Source organism: Myxocyprinus asiaticus, chromosome 10 (assembly GCF_019703515.2).
Source record: "Myxocyprinus asiaticus isolate MX2 ecotype Aquarium Trade chromosome 10, UBuf_Myxa_2, whole genome shotgun sequence".
NCBI lineage: Eukaryota > Metazoa > Chordata > Actinopteri > Cypriniformes > Catostomidae > Myxocyprinus > Myxocyprinus asiaticus.
Window position 1 is genome coordinate 32,645,027 of NC_059353.1, and position 25,303 is coordinate 32,670,329.

General features: G+C 37.3%; 2 protein-coding genes across 4 annotated transcripts in view; one reads left to right on the forward strand and one right to left on the reverse strand.

The window, feature by feature from the left end:
* LOC127447483 (raftlin-2-like) overlaps positions 1-3,382 on the reverse strand; it is a 35,658-nt gene extending 32,276 nt beyond the window's left edge. Inside the window, exon 1 of the mRNA XM_051709386.1 lies at positions 2,899-3,382. Coding sequence (XP_051565346.1) covers positions 2,899-3,037 — 139 coding nt within the window. The 5' untranslated portion in view covers positions 3,038-3,382. The remainder of the gene's footprint in view (positions 1-2,898) is intronic.
* The window catches only part of LOC127447475 (inactive phospholipase C-like protein 1), a 181,199-nt gene that overhangs the window by 38,469 nt on the left and 117,427 nt on the right, over positions 1-25,303 (forward strand). Inside the window, exon 1 of one of the 3 annotated variants that reach the window (XM_051709376.1) lies at positions 19,644-20,760. The exons of 1 other annotated variant lie outside the window; for it this stretch is intronic. In XM_051709376.1, the coding sequence (XP_051565336.1) occupies positions 20,587-20,760 (174 nt within the window). In that variant the 5' untranslated portion in view covers positions 19,644-20,586. Of the gene's footprint in view, positions 1-19,643; positions 20,761-25,303 lie in introns of those variants that run through there. One more of the 3 variants, XM_051709377.1, reaches the window with a different exon arrangement.

The window sequence follows — 25,303 nt, forward strand, 5'->3', positions numbered from 1 at the left end:
GAGACGCTTCTGACGCTGTCTGTTGTTCAAGAGTGGCTTGACACAAGGAATGCGACAGCTGAAACCCATGTCTTGCATACGTCTGTGCGTAGTGGTTCTCCCCCACATTTTTGAATGGGTTTTGTTTCACAATCCTCTCCAGGGTGCGGTTATCCCTATTGCTTGTACACTTTTTTCTACCACATCTTTTCCTTCCCTTCGCCTCTCTATTAATGTGCTTGGACACAGAGCTCTGTGAACAGCCAGCCTCTTTTGCAATGACCTTTTGTGTCTTGCCCTCCTTGTGCAACGTGTCAATGGTCGTCTTTTGGACAACTGTCAAGTCAGCAGTCTTCCCCATGATTGTGTAGCGTACAGAACTAGACTGAGAGACCATTTAAAGGCCTTTGCAGGTGTTTTGAGTTAATTAGCTGATTAGAGTGTGGCACCAGGTGTCTTCAATATTGAACCTTTTCACAATATTCTAATTTTCTGAGATACTGAATTTGGGATTTTCCTTAGTTGTCAGTTATAATCATCAAAATTAAAAGAAATAAACATTTGAAATATATCAGTCTGTGTGTAATGAATGAATATAATATACAAGTTTCACTTTTTGAATGGAATTAGTGAAATAAATCAACTTTTTGATGATATTCTAATTATATGACCAGCACCTGTATGATATATATATATATATATATATATATATATATATATATATATATATATATATATATATATATATATATATCCCATTGACTTAAGTATACAGACCTTTAACTCAGTATTTAGTTGAAGCACCTTTGGCAGCGATTACACCCTCAAGTCTTTTTGGGTATGATGCAACAAGCTTTGCACACCTGGATTTGGGGATTTTCTGTCATTCTTCTCTGCAGTTCCTCTCAAGCTTTGTCAGGTTGGATGGGGACCGTCAGTAGACAGCAATTTTCAGGCCTCTCCAGAGATTGTCAATTGGGTTCAAGTCCGGGCTCTGGCTGGGCCAATTAAGGACATTCACAGGGTTGTCCCTAAGCCACTCTTGCCTTGTCTTGGCTGTGTGCTTGGGGTCATTGTCCACTTGGAAGATGAACCTTTGGCCCAGTCTGAGGTTATGTGCGCTCTGGACCAGCTGTGAGAACTTATATAGGCTGTGTCTCATTTGGAAGGCTGCATGCTAGGTAGGACGCGTCCTTTGAAGGCTGCAGTATACCGAGTGTCCTCCTTTAAACAAGCCTCGTTTAAACAAGACAGCCTTCGTAGGACAAACTGAAAAGGAACATAACATGGTTGCTATGACAGCATGCCACTTTTAACAAGCGGGAGCACTTTGAGTGAGAAAGGAACAAAGTCCCTTTAGAAGGGAATGTATGAGCTACATTTTAGGAGAGTTATAAATGATGCGAAAAGAAAATAGATTTTACAGGTGTACTTTTAGTCTAATACTTTATTTTAATTAGATATTAATATAATTATACATATTATACACTCTGCACCCATCTACTGAGGTACTTCAACTTGGGAATTAACATTACTTGCGTTTGAACATCATATTTACGGGCAAATTGGCGTCATTTTTATTTATTTTTTTTAGACATTTCCGTTGAAGCAAAGAATTGTGGGTTGTGAGTGCCTACGAAGGATACACCTCATGCATCCTCCCAATTCCCGTGAAAGAAGATCGCATTCGAAGGCTGCATTCGGAGTGTCCTACTCGCTTTTCTGAAACGAGACAGCCTCGATGACGTGTGCGGCTGACAAATGCGACTTCCGGAGGACGCATCTTTCCAAACGAGACACAGCCATAGACAGGTGTGTGCCTTTCCAAATCATGTCTAATCAATTGAATTTGCCACAGGTGGACTCCAATCAATGTGTAAAAACATCCCAAAGATGATCCAGAGAAACAGGATGCACCTGAGCTCAATTTCTAGTGTCATAGCAAAGGGTCTGAATACTTATGTCAATGTGATATTTCAGTTCTCTTTTTAATAAATCTGCAGTTATCAAAAATCTGTTTTTTGCTTTGCCATTATGGGGTATGGAGTGTAGATTGATGTGAATTTTTTTTTAACCATTTTAGCATAAGGCAACAACATAAAATGTGAAAAAAGGGGGTCTGAATTATTTCTGAATGCACTGTGCACAGCCCCTTGACTATCACTTGCACGTGGGAAATCTTAATTTTCGAAGATTGGAAACTGTTGCACAGGAGATGTGGGTGAATGTTATTTCGTGGAGCAGACAAGGGGGTGCTGTTTTTATCCCGTGCGTCTGCCAGTCTTTGACACGTCTACCCGTTAATGGAGAGGGAAAACCTTCATGACCCATTTCCACACGTGATGAAGCTCCTATGCTGTTGCTGGGTAAAATGCTTTAACGCTCTCATTCACTCCACACATGCCAGACTGTGCCAAAAGTTTACAATAAATGACACAATCCCAAAACCTTTTGATCTGCCTTCCAATACAGCATTTTAGGTATCATAGGCGCGTGCAGCAATTCCAGCCAATCTGCTGTCGTGGTAGGCAGCTCTCTGGGTGTTTGAGACACAGCCTATGGAAAAAGCACATTCATGAAATACAGAACGGAAGCCAAAACGAATCGCAGACTGAATACAACTACCATGCCAAGTGAACCACTGAATTTCTTCATTCTCGTTAACCACAAATGTTGTCGATTGAGCTTAACTTGTATTGAACCCGGGATATTCCTTTAAGCGAAAACTTCCTACAGTTACAAATATTGATAACCTTAAAACTTTGTAAGATGCCGGCAAAAATCGTTCAGTCACTTTGTTCATGACAGTGTTATTGTTTTTATGTAACAATAACTGTAAAAACTAGGTTACTATGGTACATTTTTGTAATGGAAGCTCCACATTACAGCAAAACTTTTATTTTCTGCACTGATCTGTACCTTCCAAACTGAAGTCCAGTAGCACATACTCGTATACCGAGTCTGTTTTGGTCTCGACCTGTGGTCTCTTTAAAGTGGAGTAAATTTTCCCCGGGCTGCTGTCCTCCGGGTCCTCCAGTTTCCGTAGTCCGCATCCCATAATAGCGAGTACATGCAAGGCCACACACACACAGAAGATTCACGCTCCAGTGTTCAGTTGGATTGCTCCATATTCCAACAGCTTAATCGTTTGGGAGTGGCACCAGAATGAGGATGATGTGACTGTGTCCGATCCCCTTTAGGAAAACAGCTTAAGCCTAAATAAACAAGCAACGATCACAAAGTCCTGCTGCGAGGAGTTTATGAGACTGAAAGAATAAAAACCTTCCAAAGTTATTAATTCTGAAGTAAATAAACCAATAAAGTTCTCATAAAAATCTCTGAGAAATTCTCATTTTATTCAGTCTGCCAAGTAGCCGCGAAATAATAAAGCAAAAGTTGTCGTGGGCTGGCAGCGTGTTAAATTTAACGAGGGGGCGTGACGAGGTTCAAGGTGGAGGTGTGGCTTGTATATTAATGAGGGGAAGGGGTGGGCACAGGGATTAAATTGTAAGGGTTCAACCTCCTCAAAAATTCAAATTTAACCCCTGGGTGGGCATAAATGTACATCATAAGACTGTCGTGGTGTTGTAAATTTTCTCTAAAATCAATATGAAAAAAATAAAATAAAAAATAAGTAGGCTTAAAAAAAAAAAAGGAAAGATTTTAAGTTTCTTTATTTAAGAAAATTTAAATAAAGATAGTCCGACTGTATAATCCAATCTAACTAATGTAGCTTCCCACAAGGCCCAGACATTGTAAAAAAAAAAAAAAAAAAAAAAAACATGAAACCTATATTAAAAACATCTCATTGCACTGACACAATAGAATTCTAACTGGAGATCACTTTGTTGTTCATTTGTGGCTTTGACAGAGTATTGTTTTCACATTTCTTTATTAAAGCTGAAGTATGTAATTCCAGCCACACTAGCACCACCAAATGAAATATAAAAAATAAACAATGTTTTCAAAACATTGTCCCTTGTCTGCTGTTGTTCAAACAGCCAGATAATCTCGCCCCCAATTCACGCCATTGGTTTGGTAGCGTTGTTGTGGCGGGTCTAAGCGGGTCACTCAGAACAAACACAGGAATTTTTATAGTTCAACACAGACACAGTGTTGAAAGTTTTTGAGAAAGTTAATATAAATGGCTTACCTACAGTTGTCTCTTCATATTAAGCTGGGATAGAAGAACATGTCTGAACACTGAAAAAGTTACATCATTCAGCTTTAAAGAACTGTTTATTTTAGCCTGGTTATTATACACACTTTTTTTTGCACAGTCCATGATTATGATGACCATCATTTTTTCTTCCTTCATCCATGACTCATATTAATAATCTTAAAACACAATATCCGCATCTGTTTTGCACTGAATTCAGCAATGGAGCAAAGATAGACATTTAGGCCACTTTCTGGCACTTTGACAATGTAAAGCAGGGATGGAAATACTATAAAGTGACTTGAAACCACTTTAAATGAAGACTGATGCACTAGAAACATCTGTTCAAACTAAGTGGTAAGCTAAGTTTGTTTACCACAGAAAACCATGAGGGAAAATTATATGTATGCTGTGAGCAAGAATATATTTTTTTAAAGATCAATGTTTTTTAATACTTAATTTACTAACCACTTGTTCATCTGTTATACCTCCCTAAGACAAGCAACACAGTAAGTAATCAGTCATAGACTTATTTTAAAGTACCATGGCATTTTTATGTTCATGGCTTTAATAATTCTGTTTGTTTGATGGCAAATATTTGAAATCAAGAGACTCTAGGGATCTTGTGTAATACGTTGGCCATTCTGTGTGCTGGTAGGAGTAATAGAATGTTGAGGGGGTATTTACAGCACTGATAGCTGCAACAGCATCTGGATCTTGTTTGTGTGTGTTATAAGTAGCATATGATGGGAGCACAATCACATTCACCACAAAAAACAAAGATATATTTACCTGAGAGATCATGGTAGCTTTCTGAGAAGAGAAAAAACGGTGCTCCCAACTTGATTCTTATCTTCAGTCAAACTTAAACGATAAGAGCATTTTGTTACAGAACAGAACAAAAGAGAAAGAGAGAGAGAGAGAGAGAGAGAGAGAGAGTGAGAAGGAAGGAAGGAATGAGGCCTCTAAACGGGGGGAGCAGATGAAAGCTCAGAGTCACAACTCAGATCCCTATCGTTTGTATTATGTGGGTCTATTTTTACACTGTTGTGTGAGTCAGACTCAGCAAGGCCAAAGCGGAACAAAAAACAAAACATGAAACTACCAAACAAGCTTGCTACTGTACCACCTGTCAACCTTACAGCTGAAAACAATGCCCACCTGCTGGCTTTCACCACCACGCTGAACAACAGTCGCATTAACCAGCCACAAAGCGGCATTCTTTAGACAATATTTTTTTTGAAAGTAGCTGATTTTAATGGCTTTGTGTGTTGCTTTATTATCTTGGTACTTGCCTTAAACAGCACAATAGTTATGATTATGGATTAGTTTCCACTGTATTCGGAATTGATCCATCAAAAAACATCTTTGCGTCAGCTTTCCTGTAATTCTATTTAGATTATGCAGCCATGGTTTCCTTGCAATACAACAGGCAACTAATGCACTGAAGGATTAAGAGTTTAAGAGAAAGAGTTCTGGAAAATAGGATGAAGAGTATTTGTTAATCTTTCATAGAAATGAATCCTATCAGGACCTCTTACTTTATGCTGTCTGTTTCAGATGGGATGTATTTGCTAACTTTATTTATCATGCAAGTCTCAGTCTAGACATTATCTGCCTGCCCATGTGCCTCTTAGACCAATGTTCAGAAATAACTTGACGGATAAACCAAGTCTGGGTCCTAGACCAGAAACCACTGTCATATTGGGACCACTCCCAGAGGATACAGGGAAGGAAACTCAATCATACCTTCTTTAGCATAGGAAGGAAACAAATATACAGTGTCAAAAAGCACCATGCAAGCCAACTAACATATTCTGACACAAATCCCTCCGCTTTATAAACCTTCTCTGAAATGGATATGTGAAACACAAATGAATCTTTTGTTTAATCTTTGTGAATTCTATTCACTTCTCATTTCACCTCATATAAGCCAAGACATCATTCTTTCATTCCAAAATATGTACTGACATCTCCATCTCATACAAATTACTCCCCATTCTAATCCCACCTCTATTCCTTTGAAATTAAACTGGCCTACATCTGTCGCTCACTGACACACAATCCTGACTCTACTCTATACATCCTATTCATCTTCTGAGCTTTCTGGTTTTAAGAGTTCTAAACATCCTTTGTTTCACATTTTGATATTCTTTAAAGGATGAACTGGCACTTCTTTGTTTTTGATTTTGGAATGGATTTGTACGTATCTTATTTCATTTTTCAAAGTACAGTAAAGATGCACAACTGCATAGTACAGTATATTGTAAAGCCTAAAGCACAAGATTAAGATCGCTCTGACTGATCATTCTAATAATACATATTCAGTGATCTGTAAACCGGGTCTTCTCCTTTTTTTCTTCAAGGAGATGAAGGCCTCATGAACAGTCAATAATAAAATTTGAAGACTGGACATTGAAAACCCTTGGACATGAGTGCCACACATTCCTTTCCCCCTGATTGTAACATAGCCCCATCTAGTGTTAAACGTATTGCATAATCATTCATTCATTTGTGATTATTATTTTTTATTTTATTTTTGTGATCAAAAACATTTGACTTCTGTGAATATTCTTTATTATATTTATGCATTTAAATGTGTTAATGGTCATAATGTAGATGCAAAATAACAAGCAGTGGTCGCAATGTCTGTTAAGATTTTGATTCATCTAACTAAGTTAGAATTGATTTATAACCAGCTGGACTTTGTTGTCAGTTTGTTGCACATGTTAATTTTAGTTTCAGAAATTATACATTTTTACCAGGTAATGTTACTAATTCTGTAGTAAAGATCTAACTAAAAAAAAAAAGACTGTAATATATTTGTTTTGAACTCAGCCAAACTGAATATCACTTAGCCTATATCGAAATATACTGTCGTTTAAGAATACTTAAAAAGGAAGACAGAAATCAGAAATCTCGATTTTTAAATTACTTTAGTTGCCATTTATACCATATCTATTTTTAAAAGTTATCTGCGATTTTGAAAACCTTTCAGATTGCTATACCTTTTGTTTTAAAGTTTTTATTTTCATTACTTTGTAAGAAATGTATAACAAAGATGCTGATCATTTATTATTTACGGAAGCCCTGAACCACAAGGTGAAAAAATAAATAAAAAATAACGGTGAAAAAAAATAAATAATTGTGTCTCAGTTCCTTCCTGAGCCTGAGCCTAAGTCTTAATTTTTTTTTCTCTCTTCCAAATTTTTTTCTCTCTTCAAATTTTTTTTTCTCTCTTCAAATTTTTTTTTCTCTCTTCCAATTTTTTTTTCTCTTTTCAAAAATAGTTTTTTTTTCTCTCTTCAAAATTGTTTTCTCTCTAAAAAAAAAAAAAAAAGAAAAAAATGCATGCGGTACCAATCTTGGCCACCAGGTGCCACTATCAGTAAACATGTAATCTTACGCTTTTAATGCTTTTTCTGTTGCTATATAGCTGAATAATACATGTATTATTTATTTAAGGGTTTGCAAACCTTAATCAAGACAAAATCAGGTTACATATGTTTGATATGGCATTCGTTGTCGTGTAACAACTGGAGTTATTTTTTTTTTGTTTGAAATTGTTGGTCTTTCTAAACCATCTATGCCGTTTGCTCAGTGTTACATGGTGGAAGCGAAGGAATGTATTGAGGAAAATGGGAAATATGGGGAAATTATTATTATGTCTGTCCTTTTGAAGTGTTAGGGGTACATCTGGTAATGTTAATATTGTTGTAAGTTGTAATCTAATTTCTAAACGAAAAGATCATTTATAAATTAAATCCTCGCAACTGAACGGGGATGTCATGTGCAGACTTTCATGGTGGAATTGAATTATAATAATATATTTTAATATAACAAGTTGTCTACTGCAGTAGTGAAGAGTTCCAGATGAAGAATGTCAAATAAATATGTTGATGTGTTCTACGAATGCTGTATCCCACGTCCGGTAGCGGGTTAGGAAGCCAGCAGTACATTTTGTTGTTGGGTTATTTGTTTTACATGCTTGTGGGTTTCTTTTCTCTGGGGAGGCCTCGTTGAATGTTATGTGTAATGTTATTTATTCGTCCCCCGGCGTTTATTATCATGAGCGTGTGTGTGAGTGGGGGGTATGAGGGCAGGTTGTTTATCTCTCCATATGCATTCTGTAATGTAATTGACGACGGCTATGTATTTAGCTTGAGTGGTATTGATGGCATGTATTGACTAATCATTGATGGTGTGTATTTATGATGTGTGGTATTTAATTATGTATTCTGTGGATATTTATGTGTTTTAGAGATTTTGCTGTGTTGGTGGTCATATGAATTAATTTGGTGTATTGTACAATAATTTTTAAATTCCCCTAATGAATATATAGACTCGTTTTTGATGCTCTAAATGTCCCAAAGTCAATCTACTGTGGATTGTTAGCAATATCAAATGTTTGCCAGGATAATTGTACTTGTATTAATGTTTTTTTTTTTTTTTTAATTATTATTATTTTCTCCCTTTTCTCCCAATTTGGAATGGCCAATTCCCAATGTGCAGTCCTCGTGGTCTAGGACGAATTCCAGTTGCCTCCGCGTCTGAGATGGTCAACCCGCGCGATAAGATACGTGGCTTGTTGAGCACATTGCCACGGAGACACAGCGCGTGTGGAGGTTACCCCATGTGACTCTACCCTCCTCCCTAGCAACTGGGCTAATTTGGTTGCTTAGGAGACCTGGTTGGAATCACTCAGCACGCCCTGTGATTCGAACGAGCGAACTCCAGGTGTAGTGGCCAGTGTCTTTACCACTGAGCTACCCAGGCCCTACCCCTTATTTCTGTACAGCACTTTGGTTAGATTATTAATTATTGAATACAAATAAAACTTAAGTATATTGAGTTGTGTACTTGAGTGTTTTCCTTGGTTATTTGATGCCCAAATAAATATTATTGTCCAGTGTTCCATCTGCTGAGCCATACATCACAGCATCTCCGTCCAGAAGTGAGCGTTATCGCATTTTAAACTTATTTCACGTTAGCGTTCTGTTATAATTTACACAATTGAAAAATATTTTACTTATGGTAGCCATCCAGCTTTTACCTTACAGTATTTTTTGTTACAAAAGATTCCACTCATCTTTAATTACCTCATGGATATTTTACAAATTGCACTTTAATTCTTACATTCGCAGTGCAACCTCAAATTAGGCACTTGCAACTTCTAAAATCTGTCACTGCAATTTCAAATCTTCACGCCTTGACTTTTGCAACTATTTTCACGATATATCTGATGCATAACTAACTTGTGCACTTGCAAACTCAGTGTTGGGAGAGAGAAAGGCGGGGCAGGGGGAGGGCACAAAAGAGTCGTTTTATAGGTTGGTCCCTAGCCAATGAAATCAGACTTCTTTTGTACACGATGTCACGACCATAGACATATAAATGGTCATGACACCTGCGTCCTTAACATTACCAGATGTACCCCTAACATTTCAAAAGGACAGACATAATAATAATTTCCCCATGTTTCCCATTTTCCTCAATACATTCCTTCGCTTCCACCATGAAACACTGAGCAAACGGCATAGATGGTTTAGAAAGTCCAACAATTTAAAAAAAATAAATAAATAACTTCAGTTGTTACATGACAACGAATGTCATATCAAACATATGTAACCTGATTTTGTCTTGATTAAGGTTTGCAAACCCTTAAATAAATAATAAATGTATTATTCAGCTATATAGCAACAGAGAAAGCATTAAAAGCATAAGATTACATGTTTACTGATAGTGGCACCTGGTGGCCAAGATTGGTACCGCATGCATTTTTTTGAAGAGAGAAAAAAAAAATATTTTTGAAGAGAGAAACATTTTTTTTTTTTGAAGAGAAACATTTTTTTTTCCATTTTGCGGTTCAGGGCTTCCGTAATTATTGGTTCGCCCCCACACATTTTTTTAAATAAACAGTTACACAAATTTGCTTTAGATGCACAAAAACTTAATCATCAAAATGAGAAGTGTTACACATTGACAGCATCAAACATTTTTTCACACCAACAAAATAGGACAATATTAGATTAACATTTTTAAGTTGTGCTTTGTACCTAGCATCAGCAAGTACAAAAACACATCTTAATACTGGAAATAAAACTGCAACCTGCAACTGCCTATATTTACTAGTGAATGTATGAATAAAAATATTTTTTTACAATAAAAATTGAATTGTAGAGTTCTCTAATTGCAATTCTTATTAGTAAAAATTAAATTAGAGAGCTCTGCAATTGCATTCTTACTAGTAAAAATACAATTGCAGAGCTCTGTAATTGGAATTCTTTACTAGTAAGAATATAATTAGTGTCACTTATAAATGCGTTTCTGTTCATGTTTTAATTTCATGTTTTATGTTAATAATTTAGTTACTGTTTTATAGACGTGTTCATGTCATGTGATTTCCTGTTCCCTCATGTGATCCTGTCATGTGTTTCCCCTGCTCATGTGTCTTGTTTTCATTGGTTCATTGTTTGATTAACTCGTTATCAGTCTTGTCGTGTCATTGGTTCATGTTTTAGTATTTAGTTATCTACTTTACAGTTCTGTCTGTTGATTGGTTTTCTGTCATGTGGTTACCCTTGTCCATGTATTTAAGCCCTCATATTTGCCATTGTCAGTCTTGTACCAGCAGTTTGCCTCATGCGGTTATGCCAGTGAAACCGTTCTGTGGAGGACTTCTGTGCTCTGGCCAGCGAGGTGGATTTCAATGAGATCGCCCTCAAAGACTTTTCATTTTGGGCTAAATGAGCTGGTCTCCTCCATGATGCCTGGCAGTCGGATTACCCTCAGTCTGGCTCAATACATGGATTTAGCCCTGCAACTGAATGGTTCATCTTTCACTGTAGGAGTGGCTGATGAGGAATTATGCACTCCTACAGTGACTGCCATGTCAGAGCCGTCCCCCGTCATGGCCGCCGAGCCAGAGTTCCCCGTCATGGCCGCCGAGCCAGAGTTCCCCGTCATGGCCGCCGAGCCAGAGTTCCCCATCATGGCCGCCGAGCCAGAGTTCCCCGTCATGGCTGCCGAGCTTGCACCACCTTCTTCACTGGATCCTGAGTCTGCTCCATGCCATGTCACAGCCACGCCTGAGTCTGCTCATGCCATGTCACAGCCACGCCTGAGTCTGCTCCATGCCATGTCACAGCAAAGCTTCAGTCTGCTCCATGCCATGTTACAGGCTCGCCTCTGGTCAACGAGCCAACGCCCACGCCTGCCACGGTCAACGAGCCAACGCCCACGCATGCCAGAGCCAGCTCTCATTGGGCTATTAGACCTGGAGTTGGTTCCCGCCCTTGTACCCACCCTGAGTTCTCCTGATCAGCCGGTTCCCCCCAAGTCACCGGCTCGACCATCGCCCCCTGTGACATCTCAGACAAGGGTAACATCCGACCCTCCGAGCCCTGGACTCAGCCTTGGCCCTTCGATCCCTCGACATCACCTCGGCTCTACGTTCCCTTGGCTCTACCGAGGTCCTCCAGCCTATCGGCTTCACCAGGGTTCCTCATCCCTCCAGCTCCTCCTTGGTCTGTCAGTCACCTGACTCCGCCTTTGCTCTCCGATCCTCTGGCACTGCCTTGGCTTAGCTCCACCGGGGACCTCCATCCCTACGGCTCCGCCTTGGTCCTCAGCCCCACCAGATCCGCCTCGGTCTTCCGATCCCCTGGTGCTGCCTTGGCCCTTCGAGCCTTCGGCTACTCTCCGGGCTCCAAGGTCTCCAGTTTCGCCCCTCGAGCCTCCCACAGCTCCACTTTCCATGGCTCTACCCTGGTCCCATGCTCCACGCCTTGTCTCTCCAGGCCATGCCTCAAGGACCCAACCCTCCCCAGCTCCCTACTGTACTCTGATAGTTTTGTTCATGTTAGTGGGGGGAATGTCACATTTAAATGTGTTTCTGTTCATGTTTTGATTTCACGTTTTATGTTTGTAGTTTAGTTCCTGTTTTATAGTCATGTGTCATATGTTTCCCCTGTTCATGTGTCTTGTTTTCATTGGTTCATTGTTTAACTCGTTATCAGTCTTGTCGTGTCATTGGTTCATGTTTTAGTATTTAGTTATCTACTTTACAGTTCTGTCTGTTGATTGGTTTTCTGTCATGTGGTTACCCTTGTCCATGTATTTAAGCCCTCATATTTGCCATTGTCCTTTGTCGAGTATTGTTGGTGTAACGTCATGTCATTGTTCTTTCATGTCAAGTTGTTTATGTCTGTTTTGGATTCACGTTTTTGGAAGTCATTAATGTTTGTTTGGTTTTGGATTTCATGTTGTAAATAAACTGCACTTGGGTTCTCACTTCATCATTGTCTTCGTCTGCTCCTGTGTTCAGCCTGCCTGCTAGCAACATTATAATTAGAGCTCTTTTATTTAAATTCTTACTAGTATGTAATTACAGAGCTCTATAATTGAATTACAGAGCTCTATAATTGCATCTTAACTAGTAAGAATTCCAATTAACAAGCTCTATAATTGCATTTTACTTGTAAGAATGCAGTTGTAGAGCTCTGTAATTGAAAGTTTACTATTAAAAATTTGATTTTTGAGCTCTACAATAGCGATTTCTTACTAGTAAGAATTGCATTGTAGAGCTCTTTATTCAGTGCCATCTTAATATGGTAATCACGCCTCATGCATATTTATATTAATCTGGCTTTTATAAATTGGCAGACAGGAAAACATATATAATTACGTGTATAAAATATAATTTCTGTCATGAAAATAGACAGATGATCTGATATCAGACCTGATATGTGCCTGGTGCTCCCTATGGCCAATCTGGGCCTGCTGCAATCCTTCATGCTTTCTGTGGAGCACTTGAGAGTGCTTTCCACACTTTGATCCAACATGAGAGAAATGCAATTCAACTTTGAATGATGTGAAGCGATGTGGAGTGCAGATGTAAATGCATCTCTGTCAGAGCCTAATTGAAATTGGTCTGAGATAAGAGGACAGGGATAAACAATAAGAGACTTCCAAAATAAACTTTGGTGATAGTTACTGAGACCCTGCACTGCATATTGTCTACAAATATTTCAAATTATAAAAGAAAAAAATACATATTGCGAAGTCATGAAAATGTTGTTTCAGATTGTGTTTCCTGTTACATTAAAAATTTTAATGTAGGGTAAAGCATTAAACACTTTTGTTTAATCTCTTGTATTATTTGGCTATTAACACTTAATTTGACAACACTTTACAAAAAAGTTCTGTACATGCATTAGGTATTATGTACTAAAAATAAACAATATTTTCCCAGCTAAATAGTCAATATTAATTAAAAAAATATTCTCTATTTCTCATTGTTAGTTCATTATGGTTCAAAATGCATTAACTATTAACGTACAACTTTTATGTTAAAAAGTATAAGTATAAATCAAGATAAACACTAAGTTCATGTTTACTATTGTTAACATAAAGTGTGTTAACTGTGGTTTTGATTTAGACTTTGTCTTGAAATAGCTACTACTGAGGCAATAATAAAGTGAAGATACAAATACTCACCTGCACCTTCTTAAAAAAGGAGAGCTGAGAACTGAAGGACATAGTGACACACATCTGTCATCTCTCACTCTCGCATTTCAACTGTTAATAACAAGCTATTGATGTTGGACGGAATCTATTACACACACTAACTTCAGTTACATAATTTTCTCTAAATGAAAACTAAGTAGAAAAATGGTTTAAAATTATACTGGAGCTATACTGGAGCATTAGGACCCACACAGACACCCTGCTGGCCTCCCTAATAACTCTTCCAACAGCAAACTTGGTTTTCCCCAGGATGTCTCCCATCCAGGTACTGACCAGGCTCGTGAAGGTGAAGTCGGTTGCAGTGGCTATGCAGGTAAGTTTGAGCAAAATCCGTTTTTTCAGTGTCAAGAAGGCTGGTCAGTTTTACGTGTGTTTATCGCCTTGGTCAGTTACGCTGCACAGCTAACTGTGCTTCGGAGCAGTTTTTTTTATGATTAACATTTTTTATTGATTCATCTATTAAGCAAAACATATACAAACAGAATTAATATTTAACCCCCACTATTCTACATCTCATCCAAAGGATTTTTTATTTTTTATACAGTATAGTGTCCCCATCTGGGGCATTAGGACCCACACAGACCACAGGGTGAACACCCCCTGCTGGCCTCCCTAATACCTCTTCCAGCAGCAAACTTGGTTTTCCCCAAGATGTCTCCCATCCAAGTACTGACCAGGCTCATCCTTGCTTAGCTTCAGTGGGCAACTGGTCTTGAGCTACAGACTGACATGGCTGCTGACAGTGCTGGTAGTAAATGTGTTTATATGTCATAAGATAGCATTGTGTGAGGAACAGAGCTAAAAGTAAGTGTTTATGAACTGATAATCTGCAGTTTTACTCGTTATTTGAGTGAAAGGGGATAAAAGTAATTGTTGTTTTAGCGCCTCTAGTATTCTTTACACCAGGAAATTGCCATGTTACATACAGTACAACAGGCCACATAAAAATCATTTAGCAAAGAAGTTGTTATAGTAAGATGATTCTATGACCAGGTTACGAATGCCAATAGGGGAGAAATGACAGTTGTCGGAGACAGTAAAAAGGCGAATTAACAAAACATCATTCTCTTTCACACAATCTCCTCTCTTGATTTTATTCTAGCCAGGAAAAAAGTTACTTTTTACTTTTTTAATACTTAAGTACAATTTAATGTGAATACTTTTTCACTTTCACTCAAGTATGTTTTTGGCTAGATACTTGGACTTTTAATTGAGTAAAATTTTCACACAGTATCCATACTTTTACTTAAGTATAATTATAAGAGTACTTTTTAAACCCCTGGGGCTCATAAATCACAGATGCTTAAAAGATTAACCATATTTTCATAAAAATAAACTATTTTTTAAATGCGAAAAAAAAAATCAGTAGTGTTAAAACAAAAACAAGTGTTAAATGTCTGAGATTTGAATATAAACAATCAAAAGTTAATCTGAAGTTGTTTAAATCTTTGGATGCCTAATCCCTGTAACCCACTTGTGGGCACTGTTGCAAGTTTCTTAGTTGAAAACTCCAACATGCAATTGCAAAGGATAGTGCTGTACGATTTGGACCAGCCTTTTCCAAGGTATGCATTCACAAGTTTTCGAATAATTATAGTTGACTTCTGCGATATGCATTGAAAGTTTGCAGTGTTATCAGTTTATGTCATGTTAACTTGGTTATAAATGTGGCACAAAGATAGGCACAGTCGACAGTGCAATCAGAAATGATAATAGGCATATTGCACTAAATATATAAAAAATGATAGTGAAAGAATCTAAGACTAAAGGAATCTTTAATTTTTCGCAGAAATCATCCATATATTGCTGATATAGCTAATAATGGATGGGCACTACCACATTTTCTAATAGGTAACTTATAAGCCCACATAAATTGTGGACTAATTTTGAAAAGTGGGTTAAAACTTGCTTTGCTGTGAGCAGATCAACTCTGCAGTATTTAACTCTCTGTTTGGGCATTATATTTTAGACAGAATGAAAACTGATAGCTTGATCCATAAAAATTAAGAATATTTACCATATTTCCTCCAAAGTATCCATTGTTTTTGCAGTGGTATTTGTAAGGCCATGGTAAAATGCATGCTCCTCAGTAACATGTTTTGTAACTCCTATAAAGCAAGTTATGGCAATAATAAATACATTTAGAAACTATAAATACAAAATTTTAATTTTTAAAAAGCCTAATGTACAGTATATCAAATTGACACAGCATTTTCTCCTGTTTTCCTTGTCAGTGCTGTTTATAATGAGGGGCCGTTAAAGGGATAGTTCAGCCAAAAATGAAAATTCTTTCATCATTTACTCGCCCTAATGCCATCCCAGATGTGTATGACTTTCTTCTATAAGAATATTTCAGCTCTGTAGGTCCATACAATGCAAGTGAATGGTGGCCTTAACTTTGAAGCTCCAAAAAGCACATAAAGGCAGCATAAAAGTAATCCATAAGACTCCAGTGGTTAAATCTGTATCTTCAGAAGCGAAATGATAGGTGTGGGTGAGAAACAGATCAATGTTTAAAGGGATAGTTCACCCAAAAATGAAAATTCTCTCATTTACTCACCCTCATGCCATCCCAGATTTGTATGACTTTCTTTCTTTTGCGGAACACAAATTAAGATTTTGATGCATGATGAATGTGAATAATCAAAAACACAAGAAGAATGTGAAAGTTAAAGTTAAAGTTGAGATTGACTGAGCAGGGAGGAGAATTTATAGTAAAATTGACTAAAATATTGATCTGTTTCTCACCCACACCTATGAAATCGCTTCTGAAGACATTGATTTAACCACTGGAGTCATATGGATAACTTTTATGCTGACCTATGTGATTTTTGGACATTCACTTGCATTGTATGGACCAAAAGAGTTGAGAAATTTGTCTAAAAATCATCATTTGTGATCTGATGAAGAAAGAAAGTCATACTTATCCTGTATGACATAAGGGTGAATAAATGATGAGAGAACTTTAATTTTTGGGTGAACTATTCCTTTAAGTCCTTTTTTACTATATATTCTCCTCCCTGTCCAGTAGGTGCCGATATGCACAAAGAATGTGAATTGCCAAAAACAAAAGAAGAATGTGGAAGTGGAGATTTATTGTAAAAAAATACCTTATTATTGATCTGTTTCTCACCCACACTTATCAAATTGCTTCTGAAGAAATGAATTTAACCACTGCAGTTATATGGATTACTTTTATGTTGCTTTATATGCTTTTTGGACCTTTAAATTTCTGGCCAACATTCACTTGCATTGTATGGACCTACAGGGCTGAGATATTTTTCTAATAATCTTCATTTGTTTTCAGCAGAAAATGGCATGAAGGTGAGTAAATGAGAGAATTTAAATTTTTGGGTGAACAATGCTTTTAAATATGGTTTTAAACTAGTTATATCACTGGGACATTTGGGGTTTCATAGGATTTTGCAACAGAAAATGCTGTACCGAATTCTGTACCCCACACTTTTCAGTGGTTCTCGCGGCGCTGCGTGGTTGAGACCGGTCCGTGAATAAACACACCTGCTCTGCACTACTCTGTCCATTTGAGCCATTCTAATAATTGGTTTGGGTAGTGGATAGCGCTGTTCATTTATCATTTGATGTTTCTCACACACAACAAAAAACAGCTGCACATAGAGTGCGACCATTCTGTTGCAGTGTGAAGCCCTTGATCATTTTGCCATCAGTCCGGGGGTCAGCAGTTTCTGGGGGTGCACGAGGATCTGGGACAATGTCCCCACATAGCCCTCCCTTAGACCTGGCCATAACACATACAACATCTTACGCCAAGTGTCTACTTTTGGTTGAACAGTCTGACCAAAAACTGGCCCAATTTCTTCCTCTCCCCCTCTTTTGACCATTGAATTTCTTGTCTAAAGTCCTTAACATTTCTGACACCATTTTATAACCCTTCTGTCCTATCCAGTGTGTGGAGTATTTAAGGCGTGGCAAAGCAAAGTATAATGTTAAACACAAATCAGACTTAAAATGTATTTTAATAGTTTTCCCTGTATCTCAATAACATTGTTCTCATAAAGGGGGCTTAGTTTTACCATGGCAACATGACCCTATGAGAAAAGCTGCAGCGATGTGCTAGAGTTGTAAGTCTTGCACTAATGATCCTCAGGTTCTGTCTACATTTCACAGAGACCTCGCATCTTGAGCAACCACTCAGTCACCTGGCTCATCGGTCGGCTCATCAGAAGGTTTTCACAATATTCTTTTACTCTGTGTTTTTATGTGAGTTTAACTAAACTTATTCACATGCTTTTGTCATGTGTTCTACGCACATATTAGCCACATGCAGAGCAATCCAGATACCATATAGGATCAAATTCATCATTCAAGTGGTGAAAGTCTCATCTCAGTGTGGTCCCTGCTGGCTATCTTGAACAAATAGGCAACAGAAAATAATCATCGCAAACCTGCTCTAGCTGCTATTAAACTATAATATAAAACTACTATTATATATATATAAAAGCTAGTTTTCAAAGACACTTGTTTTGCATTGAGTCGGTCAGGGACTGCCATTGACAAATAAAACAGTCTCGCTATCGTCCTATGAAATCAGTGATCTCTTCATGCTCTTAATACAATAAGGTTCCACTTGTCTACATTAGTTAATGAATTTGGTATCATGAACTGTCAATGAACTATACATATATATATATATATATATATATATATATATATATATATATATATATATATATATATATATATATATATATACACTACCAGTCAAAAGTTTTGAAACACTTATTCATTCTTTTTTCACATTTTAGAATAATAGTAAAGTCATCAAAACTATGGAATAACATAAATGGAACTATGGGAATTATGTTGTGACTAAACAAAATACAAAATAAATCAAAACTGTGTTATATTTTAGCATCTTCAAAGTAGTCACCCTTTGCCTAGAATTTGCAGACATGTACTCTTGACATTTTCTCAACCAACTTCTTGAGGTGTCACCCTGGGATGCTTTTTAAACAGTATTGAAGGAGTTCCCATCTATGTTGGGCACTTATTGGCTGCTTTTCTTTATTATTTGGTCCAAGTCATCAATTTCAAATTTTTTTTTTATTTTTATTTTTTTTTTAAATAAAATTTTAGTTTTATAATGAAATAAATTAATATGGTGGCACAATTATATTTTTTGTCTACAAAACTAATTTCAAACATTTAAGCATACGCCTTCAGATCAAAATATTTTTAAGATCGTGAGAAACATTTCAGTCAAGGGTTTCAAAACTTTTGACTGGTAATGTATATATATATAATTTAATGTATTAATCTTTGTTAATGTTAGTTAATAAAAAAATAGTTTATTGTTAGTTATGTTAGTTCATAGTGTATTAACTAATGTTAATGCATACAGCTTTTGATTCTAAAAATGTATTTCTATATGTTGAAATTAACATTAACCATGATTAATAAATGCTGTACAAGTATTTTTCATTGTTAGTTCATGTAAACTAATGTAAACCAAATGGAACCTTATGTAAAATGTTACCCATTTTGTTGCCTAGATTTTCAGAGCACCCCTTAGGAAGTCTACTAGCAAATTCTGAGTTTGCAAAAGTGTTAGAATCATAAAATCAGGAACTCAGGATGTTAGTCTATGAAATTAATTTGACAAAGTTACTAACACGTTTAAATCAAATGTGTTAAAAACAACAAAACATGTGTTAACCTAAAGTCAAAGTCTTTTATTTGTGACACTTATAAATTGTACTAAACTGTGCATTAGAAAAATATATAAACATAATAGTAGCAAATATAGAATAAAAAGTTAGGTTAGATAGTAATAATATGAAATAGAATAATAAAGACAAGGAAAGACAGTGTCTGTACTTTTATATCTACTTTAATAATAATAATAATAATAATCATAATATAATATAAATAACATTTATAGGAAAACTGGGAGAATGTCATTCAACATGTCATTCGTGTGTGCAATATAAGTGATGCATTACTATTTTTAATTTTCAGTTCAAAAGAATAACCCTTTTGACATATAACACTAAATTGTCATTATTATCTGATTATCCCCATTTGTCTGCTCCAAACACTGTGGAAAAGTTTTTTGTTTTCTTCTTCTCCCAAACATCTGGTAAACTCAAATGAGTAACATTATTGAGTCTCATTCGCATAGCTCCTCCTCTGTGAAAGATGAGAGATTAGAGTTCATGGTAATATGAGAGCTCTGATTGGTCGCCAAACCTGTCCATCAATGGCTTAAGGACACGAGGGGAGGGTTTTACAAATCTAAGAGGTAGTGCCTGTGTTGGTGGCGTTCCTCATTCTTGTCAAACCCAAACTGAGTTTCCAAACCACAACACACAGTGAAATGAGGCGAGCAACATCCTCAACCGATATTCTGGCGTTTATATTCCAGCATGCCGGCACAGATCTAGAAATTAACGGTCCGGGAGTTGAATACGCGCATTTCGGGTTGTTTTGATACCCGATAGTAATGTGGTGACCTGCAATTCCACTGCTCTCGCGGACGTCTGTGAACGAAAGAGCATTCTGCACAAGTCAGAGTAGGTTGTTTGATCCGCACGTGATCAGTGGAGAAGTTGGGAACCGGCGGAGCTTGTTAACTTGTTGCGCAGTGATGCATGTGTCCTATTGCGCAAGAGAATGATTCATGAGCCCGTTATTGTACATGCCATTTCTCTTCATGTTTCTGCGCTTCAAGGTGCTTGACTTGAAGTTGATTCACAATGACAAACTAATCTAACGGAACGATATTAATTATCAACATGAGGAACAGTCCGCGCAATTAAGTTCAACTGGACCACCGGAGCTACCCAGGGACGCATAAGTTAGATGTTCTTACATGCATCCACATAGTATACTTTTTTAGCAGGTTAAAATTATCCTGACTTCCTACCTAACCAACCCTCGAAATGTCAGAGTCTTGTGAGGACGGGCTTTGCGGGGACGGAGCTCCGGATTTCATCCCTGCGAGAGCAGCTCGCTCAGGCAGGCGGAGCGGAGTCACCGTGCCGCTGGTAGAGCGCGATGAGGCGGCTATCCTGGAGTCGGTGAAAATAGCACCAAGGAGGAGCAGCATCATTAAGGTACGGTGCTCCAAGAACACACACTAACGGTAGTGGTAATAGTTTTCGATCCTGTCTGTTGACATTGAAACAGAACAATATCAAGATCATTTATCGAGCTTTATCCAGATCTAACTGTAGAGAGAAGCAGGAACTGACCGACAACAGTCTTTAGAGTTCTCTTATTACAGGTTCTGTCTCCCTGGAGTAACCTGAGGTTGTGTCTTGATCAAGGGCACAATAGTGATAATACATCAATCAACCCTTGTGGGGTTTGAACCTACAACTTCTCAGTTACCAGCCTAGATCTTAACCACTACACTCAACCCCCCACCTTTATCAGCCTTGATGCTGACATTTACATTCCTTGGTAATTATTAACTGAATTAATGTTCAGAAATATACATTTTATATCCAGTAGTAGATATAACTCTGTGCCTGTTCGGCAGAATTACAGATACAGTATTTCCATTGTGCTTATGTGATTAAACTTTCATGGGCGACAGGCACATTTTCAAGAGCTGATTGGAAATGTATGCTAGTAGTAAGCAGACTAACAGCTGGAATTCAAAGCCATGACGGTGACATAGTTTGGGATGAGGCCTTTAACTATATATGTTTATGGTGTTTATTAAAGTACCTGAGTTTACCTGTTGGATCAACATCCTCACTTACACCATCACTTGACAGTATGAATATAAACACACAAACAAGGAAACTTTTTTTTTTTTCTCCACTAGTCACCAAACAGATTTGCAAACTGGATTCTCAAACAAACAAATCAATGTTTTCAAAGTGACACAAAACCACATTGTTTTTTTTTTTATTTTTTTTTATTTTTTTTTATACAGAACCACATTGTTTACACTTTTCAGGGAAATCAGTATATCAATTATACACTTGATGTTCTCATAGACACTCACAGTCTTTTGATGGCATTTATTGTCTTTCATCCATGCAGGGTCAGTATCTTATTTCTTTGTTTTGTGGTCAATTTGAGTAACTGCACACAATATGTGTGCCATTCTATGATATCCTAGTTAGGAGAGATGGCCAAGGTGATGCCTTATTCTTTAACATGAACCAGTGGCGGATTTATGCATGTGCGACATGGGCAGTTGCCCAGGGCGGCATCTTGCGGGGGGGCAACAACTTTGGGAGAGTTCTCATTTACAATCACCAACCCCTGCGAACACCCCCCCCCCCTCCCCCCACCCCCACCCCGTCAACAACTTTGGGGGCATCTTGAAGAGGGTTTCGCCCAGGGCGCCATACAAGCTAGAACCACTACTGACATGAACTAATACGGCAGTATCATTGAAGGTCATGATCAGTAGTCCTTATATATCAGGTGACCTAACCATAGTCATTTGATCTCCTTTTCTTGGATGACCACATCCAAAGCCTGTTCATCCCCTTTAACAAAAAAAAAAAAAAAAAGCAGTGAAATGAAGAGCCAGAGGCCATTTTCCACACAGTTGTTGTTGGAGTATAAACGGCAAGGCCATTGTGACCTAAAGGTTGACCTGAAATAATTCCAGTCTTCAAAAATAAATCAAAGACAACAAGGACAAACATCAAAACATCCAAGTAAAGGAACAATTCACCAGAAAATTTTAATTCTGTCATTTTTAACTCACCCTCATTTCATTCCAAACCTGTAAGCTGTTATTTATTTTCCTTGGAACAGGGAAAAAAAAAAAAAAAAAAAAAAAAAAGAATTTAAGAACCTTCACAAGGATCGTTTCCATACACACCAGTTCATAGTGACCACAAATTGTTAAGCTCTAAAAAGGAGAAAACACTGTAAAGTCAGAAAGAATGGACCCATTTTGCAATTCCATATTTCTTTCTCTATTTTTCACTGACTAGCGAAGGCAGGAAGATTTTTTAGACCAATGCAACAAAATGAAGAGCAAAGCTACGCATTAGGTGTGTAAGTAATGCTTTATGAGCTTTGAGTCTTATTTTCTGGCAGGTTTTATCGTTATTCTTCATTAACAGTCAAATAAATGCATACAAACTAAACTGCACATTCAAAATCCTCAAGTAAAATAGGATTAATACAAATAACAATTTGCTTCCACCTTGATACACCATGACATCAACTTGGAAAGTTGGGGCTCAAAAAAAATCCTGAGTTTTACACTCGCAATTACGACTTTGTGGTGGCGTTCATGTGCGCTTAAAGGTGCTGTAAGTGATTTTTTTCATAGAAAGGTATGCAAAAAAATTGTCCTACTCCCTGAAAAATATGAATGAAATAAGTGTCGTAAGATATCTCATCTGTTTCTGTGACAGCACTAGACTCTGTAAATAGCAAATAACAATGTGTCCTCGGTCCGCAGACAATGGCGCTTTTGACCTGCCAATCATTCTGCGCATTCTCATAGTATTGTAGTTGCAGCAAATTATTGAGGCCTACTGCCAATTTTAAGCCATGTTGTTCATAACCGTTGTCTGTTGAGGGTGCTATTTTGCTGCTGTTGTTTTTGACAACCATTTCTGCTCTGTTGGTCTCAATAAAGCTGATTTGTTATCTTTGCAGAACTGGGTTTTGGAAAGATGGGGCGTGGCTAATTCATCGGCTCAGTCTTGTGCTCTAACTCGTTAATATGATCATTCTGACATGATTTGAACGCACCATATATTCCAAGTCCTCTAAAGTCATACGATAGCTTTGTGTGAGGAACAAACAGAAATTTAAAGGAATATTCCGGGTTCAATGCAAGTTAAGCTCAATCGACAGCATTTGTGGTATAATGTTGATAAACACAAAAATGTATTTTGACTTGTACCTCCTTTTCTTTAAAAAAAAAAAAAAAAAGCAAAAATCTGGGTTACAGTGAGGCTTACAATGGAAGTGAATGGGGGCCAATCAATAAAAATTTAATACTCATTATTTGAAAAGTATAGCCACAAGACATAAACAATATGGTGCCATGACGTCGCAATGTCAACAAACCCTAAACCCTAAAATGACTGTAAAAATTATGATTTAAGCAACAGAAGAATTAATGTAAGTGCTTTTATAAAGTTATAATCTAAACATTTCTGTCTTTAAACCCTCCAAAATTGGCCCCATTCACTTCCATTGTAAGTGCCTTATTGTAACCTCAATTTTTGCTTTTTTAAGAAAAGGACATCTTTGGACATTTTTGGTGATCAACATTATGTCACAAATGCTGTCGATTGAGCTTAACTTGTATTGAACCTGGAATATTCCTTTAAGTTGCTATAAACTGGAAATATTTACCTTCTCTCCAGCTATCAAATCAAATGTGACTCCTGTAAGGAAGTTTTGACATCATGACGTTTAGTTACGAGACACTCAAAACAACAGTGTATGATGTTTGAAATATCTTTTTGTATTCCACGGAAAACATATAACAGCATTTTGGAACGAGATGGGGGTGGGTAAATAATGAAAGTATTTTTATTTTGGGTGAATTATTCTTTTAAAGTTGAAGTTTATTTCTTTATTTCTTCCCGTATTTGCAGTACTATTTAAGAACTTTGTAAGAGTTTACACGGATTCTTGATAAAAAGGAAAAGTCAAGGGGTGAGATTGTCAGACTTGTTTAGAACACACACATGCCTTTTGGATCCAGCAGTTATAATGCCTTCGAAAATCATTGATCCAGGGTTATGGTGTAATGCTGCAACAACTCTACGTCAGTGCTTGTGAAGGTCAGCCCCATTATCCTCAACATTATTTGATGCTTAGGTGCTGCTTATCACCAAGTTCAGTCCTCAAAGGGCTTAAATACGCTCTTTTAGTTCAGTAAGCAGGAAGTGTTACTGGGTAATTGACAGATGGCAAAGACGATGATGATGTCAGTGACAGGCACTCTCGATGGAGCGGAGAGAGAGGGGGCAGTGTTCATGTGACTCATCCCAGCATGGGTTCTTGTACTGTTTGTTTCAGATCCAGTAAAAGAGTAATGTAACCCTGTCTTCAGCCAAAATACCCAGCCCTCCAAGACACTGTCCAGAGGTTTTATTGTTTTTTCAATTGATACAGAACTGAGAACTTGCTCAGACTTAGAGTGAGGTTCCAAATCCATACTTTGTTGTTGTTGTTTTTTGTTGTTGTTGCATTTTTCTAATGTCTTTTTTAATTTGTAAATTATATTAGCAGATGTAGTAGAAAGTTGAATTGTGAAATTAACATGAATTTCTTAGTATTTGGTTTGTTCCCCTTTTGCTTTATGCATGCACTGGAGCTAGCATAGACTCCTGTTGATCCATGTTATTCCGGCAAGATATGAGAATGTTCCAAAGAGCATTTTGCGTGCTTCAATGGAAGCAAGAAAATCTGACTTTTTGTACAAAGGAGTTTATGCCACATCTGCTTCTTTGATTAGTTACTTGGAAACAGTGCCGTCTTAAATATTTCTTATTCATTTTATGTCATAATATTTCTTTAGCATTTTTCGAAATGCTAAAACTATCAGTTTAGTTCCAGGTTTAAATTAGATTTTGAATCCCTGATTGTCATTGTGGACTTTTGAATCCCAGACTGGAGAAATTGTTGCTGACCTGATATCTACAGAGCACCCTG